General features: G+C 47.5%; 1 protein-coding gene across 1 annotated transcript in view; it reads right to left on the bottom strand.

Moving 5' to 3' along the window:
- LOC104547316 (FERM domain-containing protein 6-like) overlaps positions 1-7,900 on the bottom strand; it is a 30,184-nt gene that overhangs the window by 3,704 nt on the left and 18,580 nt on the right. Inside the window, 7 exon segments of the mRNA XM_010192947.1 lie at positions 1-2; positions 5-120; positions 2,027-2,201; positions 2,392-2,460; positions 2,670-2,735; positions 4,936-5,091; positions 7,584-7,770. The exon segment at positions 1-2 is cut by the window's left edge and continues 236 nt beyond it. Coding sequence (XP_010191249.1) covers positions 1-2; positions 5-120; positions 2,027-2,201; positions 2,392-2,460; positions 2,670-2,735; positions 4,936-5,091; positions 7,584-7,770 — 771 coding nt within the window.

Below are 7,900 nucleotides of genomic sequence, written 5' to 3'. Positions count from 1 at the left end.
GGGGGCGTTGGCCCCCCCGGCCCCCCCCGCTGCTGCCGCTGCCGCGGGAGTTCTTGTCGCACGGGTCTAGGTCCATGTCTAGTGTGTCGCTGATGTAGGACTCCCGGTAGCGCTTCTTCTCTGAGGAAGAAAGATGACAAACCAGTGGGAACTTGAAGGACAACCAAAGGAAGGGTAGCAAAAATAATCAGTAAGTTCAGGACTGGCACAACCTGATAATTAAGAAACATCTGCTGCAGCTACTGAGCAGAGACAGGGGCAGTTTTGTATTTTGTTTGCTCCACTGGTACCGGGATGCCCAGCTGGTTCTGAAAGAACTGGTCAGTCATACTTGCAGTAAACCCAGCAGCTCCTGAATTAGAACAGGCAGGTAGAGGCAGTTATGATATAGAAAATAGTAGCTTCCAGAATGAAGGAAAGGTCAAAAAACCTGGAATTACATAGCTAACTTAAGTGCTCAGTCTTTAAAAACAGAGTAAGTGCATGGATTGTTTCTCAAAACAGTCACCTGTCATGGTTTAAGGGTTAACAGCCTGAAAGGGAAGGACAGGTGATGTCTGTAGGACCCTGGGGGGGGTCAGAGATCAGTACTGTTCCCTCCCCTTTCCAGCCACAGGTTCCAGCTGAGGTTTTCAAGAGCTTTTCCTGGGCTGCTTCCTGTTACATCTCGGACAGCTGGGCCTCGGCAGCACCCACCACCACCCGCTCCCGGCACCACTGCGGTCCCTGGTGACGAGTCACAGCGGCCACGAGGCACTGCTTGGACACTTCCACTCGGGACTGCTGGGATCGCGTTTTGTATGTAGTTAAATATCCTTTGTCCCTTATTAATTCCCCTGTTGTTTTTCATTAAACTTGTTACAGTCTTAACTTCCAACCTTGTGTGAAGCATCTTTTTCTCTATTCCCTTTTTTTTTAATCCTCCCCTGGGAGGCTAGGGGACAACAGAGAGAAAATCCGGCTCCCTGAGCCTTAAACAGAGACACCACCAACATGTGGAGACAGCTATGAACAAGATACCTATGGCCAGCATTTGTTAATAATTTATTAATCATTTCTCCCATGGCTTGTATCTGTTACTGAAAAAGAGGTGTGCTGCGGGTGATCAAGACATCCACGAGACAGCAGTAGACACAAAACAACCTAGGTTGAGAACCAGCTACTGCTGCCTGACTTCTACTGACCTTGAGGGTAATTACACAAAGCTTACAAACTCCAGAGAAGACAAAGTGTCAATAGAGAATACAGGGAACAGCAGTCAGGAAAGAAGTAAGGGGAAAAAAGAATTCAGGAGAAGGTTAGAGGAAAGGGGATACAATCCTCTGAAAGAATGCAATGCATTAAAAAAGTCACTGGGGAGGGGTAGGCTGAGATGTTGTAGGAGACCAAACTTGCAGAGTTAGAAAATGGAAGGAGGCAAGCTGAGAGGTGACAAAGTGACTTAAGTCTGCACGGAAGGATACCAGGGACTGTCAGAGTTCAACCATCTCCTATAGAGAGGGGTTGCCATCAGAAAAGACAAGTTCTGGGAGTCCTGATCTGCTCTCAGGCTACTTCTGGCATTTGCAACTCTTAGCTCTTAACTGTCTGACACTATAGACAAAATAGTGTTTAGTAAAGGGCACTAAAAAACTTAAGACGCAGGCTCACAACTTGCACTGCTGCTTGAACACACAAAGATCTTATCCCAATGGAAAGCTTTTTATTCAAAATTACTTCCACTCAGAAGCATGTGTCAAATGTGCACAAACTGGGAACACAGAGAGTGGGGAATCTCCCCTTACTTAAAGGGAGACATTCCCCCTCTACTGCTCTCACACACACACTTTCTGATCACAGTCTAGCAATGTGGGAGCCATAAACACCTCCAGTAATGGATTCGAAACACATCTAACACCTCTAACAGCTTCCTTATGAGACAGAAACACCATTAATTAGGTAGAGAGCAGCCACTGTGAAGCAACAGCAGAGCCTAACGTGCTGTACTCTTCCCCTTACCAAAGTCACCTGCTCTGCAGTCACATACCTTCAGCCTCCTCCAATCTTTGGATCTGCTTCAACACTGGCTGGATATTCAGAAAGAGACGGTGGCTGTTGCTGAGGAGCTGCAGCAAGTGCCGTGATCTGAAGGGGCAACCTGTGTAGTAAACCAGTTTCCGTGCAGAGGGCAAACCATCTGGCTGGATCTCGAACTTTTTCCCCTGCATAAAGAGGAGAGATGCCACAGAAATGAGCAAGAGCGTGTGTCCAGCCACACAGATACCAGAGGTAGCTGTAGCCTTGTGCACATGAGTGACAGGTCTAGACATGGCACTGCAGGCAGGGCAGCAGCTTGGCCAGGTCCCAGGTTGGCAGCCCACTGCCAGATGGCCTCCGTTCTGTTGTACTTACCAAGAACGCCAGCTTCCCAATGTGTGACCAGGGAAAGTCGTAGAGGAGCTGACGAACGTGATTCACCTCCTGCAACACATCAAGCTTGGAGTGACACGGGGGCTGGCAGGTAAAGGGTGGAGTTAGTGATGTGCAAAGAATTTGCAAACAATCAAGAATTTGAGATATGCGGAGCCTGGTGCTTGCAGGGGAGACAGAGGAGCTGCAATTGCGGGGGTGGACAGGGGAGCTGGGCAGAGTTAATGCTACACCAGAAGGCTTTCACAGCAGTCTGTTACCTGATAGATGTGCATTCCTCTCAGGGTCAGACCCAGGATAACCGTTGGGCGATCCTCCTTCTTATCCTAAAAGAACAGAAGAGCCTGGAGTCAAAGGTTAATCTACAAAGACCACGCTCTTGTTCTGGCACCTACTGCAGGATAGGTAGCAGGACTCCTCAGCAGGCAGATGCCATCAGCTCATTTGGTTTTTATTGTGCTTGTAAAGTGCACCTTGCCTTATTGACCCCTGAAATATCTACACCTCAAATCCCCTCATGCTAGCCATCTCAAGCACTAAACCAGCAAACGCCCCAGCTGCCCTGGATAGGGAATCTTGTAGCTTTAGTGGTTTGAGGGCACAATTACTGCTCTCAGAGGTACCTTGTAACCTCTCACACTGCCACAGGCTCTCACTGCTGTTCCCATGAACATCCACCACTCTCGCTCTCCAGGTGACAGAGAACTCAAAAGAGAAGAGACATCTGTCCCCTTTCTTCTTGCCATAACACTGCTGTTCCCACCCAGCGACGTGCTGGACCTTAGGTGTCCCTTGGCCAGGAGGAAACTAATCAATGCCTGGACTCACAGGGACCTTCCTTCTAGCCTTTTCATCTCAGTGTTGGGAGCAGGTGGTTTGAAGTGTTTGTGGCTGGGTTAGAACACTGCCTTGTTTTTCTTCATGCTGTATCTTGGTATGACGTACTTGGTCTCTGATGAGATTCCTTTGCTTCAATACCAAAAAAATATCATAAACTAGTTCTTTCAGTTTCTCCTGGCATGACAGAGTTAGGGAAGGGGAAACACATACTTCTCTTGCTAGAAGGAAGAAAATTTTGGGGTAAAAAATTATAGGCTTACAGAGCTCACACAATCCATGTCTCCAGTTTAAAGTCACCAAGAAATGCTTTCTGCCTCCTAAGGACAAAGAGCTTTATAAATCAGTATTGCTCTGGAGGAGGGATACGTGGCTCAGTGCTGGGTTTTCTTTAGGAGTTCCTAACTTTGGTTGCAGTCATGAGGAGGGTGTAAGACAAAAGTGGCTGCTTATGATACCTCAGGGCAGCCAGCACACCAACATCTTCACCTGGCACTCCTGTGTGCTAGACTGGGAGCTCTGTGACCCAAGGAGGAGGATCTCTCATCACAAGATGACATAGCTGTGTCACACAGCAGGAAGAGGAGCACATTGTGGATCAATCAACACATGACGAAGTTAGCAATGCATAAAATTTAAGTTCAAGTCAGGCAGAAATTTGGATATTAAGAGCAACTAATTTCACAGTTCCAGTTCTTTCAGATATGAATTGTGTCACGTCCTGCCAGCTGGATTTCTTATGGCATTCAAGTGTAACCAACCCTCTTATGACTGCATCATTAACAGGATTAGAATCAAAACAGAGAGGACAGAGGAGATGTAGGGGGAGCCTCTGTGGTTTGCAAAGAGCTGAAACTAAGCCAGAACTACAGACCAAACTGGAACTTGCTTCCTCCAGAAAACGCATGTTTCTCCAGTAACTAGACCTGCTAGATCTAGTCAAAGGACACTGATACCTCCCAGACATAATTCCCACTGAGCACAACCAACCAAGTAGTTTAATTATGAGTCTGACAAAGTAGAGTATCTCCATTTTGACAAAAAGGCCCAAGCCATTCCTAACTGCACAAGCAGTTTTTCACTCACTTCAGTGGAACAGAAACCTTCTCTTTAGTCCTACTTCTAGACCTAAACTCTCTTAGCATGTGAAAATGAAGCACATTTTGTTTAAGCAGGCTTGGGTAAGGAGTCTAAGACTCAGGGACAAGCAAAAAACCAGGAATCTGAAAGCTGAAATACAGCCGAAAAAACACCAACCACTCTGACAGGGTTGGAGAGAGAGGGGCATAAGAAAGTCAGGAAGACTCAGTGTCACCTTCGTTTATCGCATGGCATTCGTGTGAAAGCTGGCCAACCTCTTGTCACCATTTCAATGGACTGCAACAGAAACAATAAAACAAGGCTTCTCGGTGATTTCCCTGGTACGAGTCTACTGACAAGCAGGGACAAAAATTTAGTTTTGCCATTCCTGTGGCCAGTTTCTTGGCTGAGGAACAAAATCAGATTCCAGCTATACCTGCATACTGGCAACAGATTTGTTTGTGGAGACAGGCCTCATTGCTGAACATCTTGTTTGTCCTCTCCAAACCAGAAGCAACCATCCCTCAAATAAACAAAGTAAAGAAATGCAATGGTTGCTCCCACTTAATGATGGGAGAGAAGTTCAAAATAAGCAGCTCCTTGTCTAACCTTCTGCAGCCTGTAGAAGTGGACAGGCACATCTTCCAACAGGCAGGACTCCTTAATGAACTTCAGCACTGCTTCCTTAGGGCTCAGCCCTTGCTGTTCTCGATGCATCTCTGGGGCATGTTTCAAGATGTAGTCGCTCCCCCTCTTGGCAATTATCTAAACCACAAGGAAAACAAACAGGTCAGCAAGTCTTCAGCAATCCCCACGAGAGGCAGCTGTAATCAACAGCAAAACAGTGACTGGAGGTGGAGGAGGTTCATACAGTCCCTCAAGATGTTAGTCCAAATTCACCCCTACCTCCCTTGAGGATAAGCATTTAAAGCAGCCCAGATGATACCGACGTCTCCAAACAGATACTCCAAAATCATAACAGACCAAGACTACAGAGGTCATGTCAGCTCTTCTCATTTTTAAGTACTGGAATTAGTTTTCCTAACTCTTGGCATCCATAAGTGCTTACAGACAGATAACAAATACTGCTCTGCACACCAACACAATCAACAGCAATATCTCCAAGCACTGCAGAAATGGCAGGTGGTCCTTTTAAGACCAGAAACTACACATTAGGCTTATTTGGCATTTCCATCCTCAAAGGGGTGGATAACGCTATCTCAAGGTATTTCGTATCTGTCAGGAGTGGTTGGCAGGCACGTGGCTTTGCTAAGCAGTAGAAAACCCCTCCACTGGGCCTTTTGCTCTTGCCCTGCGAGCACCCAGTTCTCATGCTTGCCCATGTACCCTCTCCATACATGGCTACAGGACAGCCTGGCCCCATCCCATGTCAGCCTGGCCTTTTCCAGGCTGCGAGTGGCAGTGACAGATAAGAAGGGTGCTGGCTGAATTCACTTCACAAAATCGCCCACCACTGAGGGCACTTAGAACTGGATCCCATCAGGTACCTGAGAACATCCTGCCAGGAACAACCTTTCCTTGGCTCAAAACAGCCAGACCCCATCACCACCCAGTTCCCACTTCCACTTTAAATTAAGCCCCTTGTTTACTCTTCAGTGACACCTCTGCCCTCCTCTGCATGCCTTGCCAGATTAGTTGCCCTCCCATGAGGAAGGCTGGGCTCAGTGGAGGGCAACATCAATGCCATCAGCTGCGCAACGTCAGCAGAAAGAGACACACCAGTTCAAAGCTGGGCTGATACCTCTCCTCACTGGTGTGAGGCCTGGGGCAGCCTGCAGCCAAATGATCTCAAGCACGTGTTGGAGGAAGAGACTGCGTTGGAGGAGATCACTCAGTATCTCCCCACAGGAGCCCAGGGGCAGGGAGAGAAGCGTCCCCATGCCTGCCAGATTTTGCTCTGTGTAATGATGTAATAAATCATTCACATACTTGCTTGGGGTTGTGGCTCAGTGCAGGTGAGCCAGGCTGTGCCTTGGCCTTCGCAATGTTTGCCAGATGAGCAATAGTCTGAGATAAGGCTTCTAGCTGCCCCAGAAATGGCACGCATGAGACTTGCTTTTTCCAGCCCTTCGTTAGCTGCACTCCTGCCAGGTGCCCCATAGCAAGGGGCAGCATGAGATGAGGGCTGTTGTCTGGCAGAAAGGTACATTTCTGCACAGCAAGGCAGGCAGGCTGGGACTTTGGCGTAAAGGAGACTCTACCAGCCCTGCCTCCCCAACACAACCCCTGTCACTGAACTCTAACCCCACAGCAGGGGACAGTGCCATCTTTCAGGGGAGACACGACTCACCTGGGAACAAGCAGCCAACTACCAGAGGCATCTGGCTTTTCAACTGCTATCCCAAGGCATGAGCTAGGCTAAAATCCACTGTCACAGCAGAGAACTCAATCAGGTTGCAGAGGGTCTTTCTGGGTCCCAGTAAACATCCAGCTCCAGCAGACATCATCAGATGTCATAGTGACAGATCTGTAGCAAAGGGAGCTTCCCTTTGTACTTTTTATGGACACTGAAGCATCTGTCAAGAGTTTTCTTGACATTTCACCACAAGAGGAGAACTCTCTGCAAGTAACCAGCTCTGTCAGAGTCTTAGCTCATTTGCCTTTGCTTGACAACTAATCCAACTCTTGGCTTTCCGAGTTGTTTGTAAGTCTTGAAGGGCATAAGCCTCTGCACACATGCTTATAAATAAACACAAACCCATTTCCAAGTCCTTCCCTTTTCTCTTACTGCAGTTGAACCAGAGATTAATGACAAAGCAAGTACCAGGGTACGGCACAGCAGTACTATCCTTCAGGATTTGGGTCTATCCATCCCAGAGGTAACCATCACAGAGATGGGAACAAAGGGCAATGGACTTGGTTTGCAGCTCTGAGGTTTTTTGGTAGAGCTTAGGTTGTGCAGATCTTGCTGATGTACCACTGCAAACACACAACCCTTTAAGAATAGTAGAATTAAATTAAAATAGGCACACTGTCAGAGCTATTAATTTGACACCAACACATTCCCTGACCAAGGAAAGGTACATGCCACCCACCTCACTGATGAGCAAGCCCAAGAGGAATGAGCACCTACATCCAGTGGTAAGAGAGGAGATGTAGCCCAAGGGAAATTCAGGGTGATGCTCTGTCATTGCAGTGGGAGGTGGAGAAGTTACATGGTTGCAGTTAGGTACCACCTTAACATAGCTCCTGCTGCATGTGCAATCTACTGACAGAAAGATTCCCCCCAAACTTACCCATTGCGGGAAATAAGCCTGAGGTTCAAAATATTTGTCAGCATGGACCTTCTCCCTGTAGTTGCCCAAGTCTGCTTGTAAGCTGTAGGCAGCCAGTAAGAAGTAGATTTCTTCTTTGTGGTTGCACCGAGACATAAGTACTTGCTCTTTGAGATGGCAGTAGTAGAGCTGCCGTGCCACCTTATCACTGCAAGACACAAAGGCAAATTTACTTGAAGAGGAGAAGAAAGTTCAAGCTCAGGTAAAGCCCCTCAAACACATCTTCCTTTTGAGAAGAGAGGTTAAACTTTGACATCCCTGATGCATGCCAGTGTCAT

The sequence above is a fragment of the Mesitornis unicolor genome, unplaced genomic scaffold (assembly GCF_000695765.1).
Source record: "Mesitornis unicolor isolate BGI_N332 unplaced genomic scaffold, ASM69576v1 scaffold26719, whole genome shotgun sequence".
In the NCBI taxonomy this organism is placed as follows: Eukaryota; Metazoa; Chordata; class Aves; order Mesitornithiformes; family Mesitornithidae; genus Mesitornis; species Mesitornis unicolor.
Note: the sequence above shows the minus strand (reverse complement) of the source record. Positions and strands in the feature narration are given on the sequence as shown.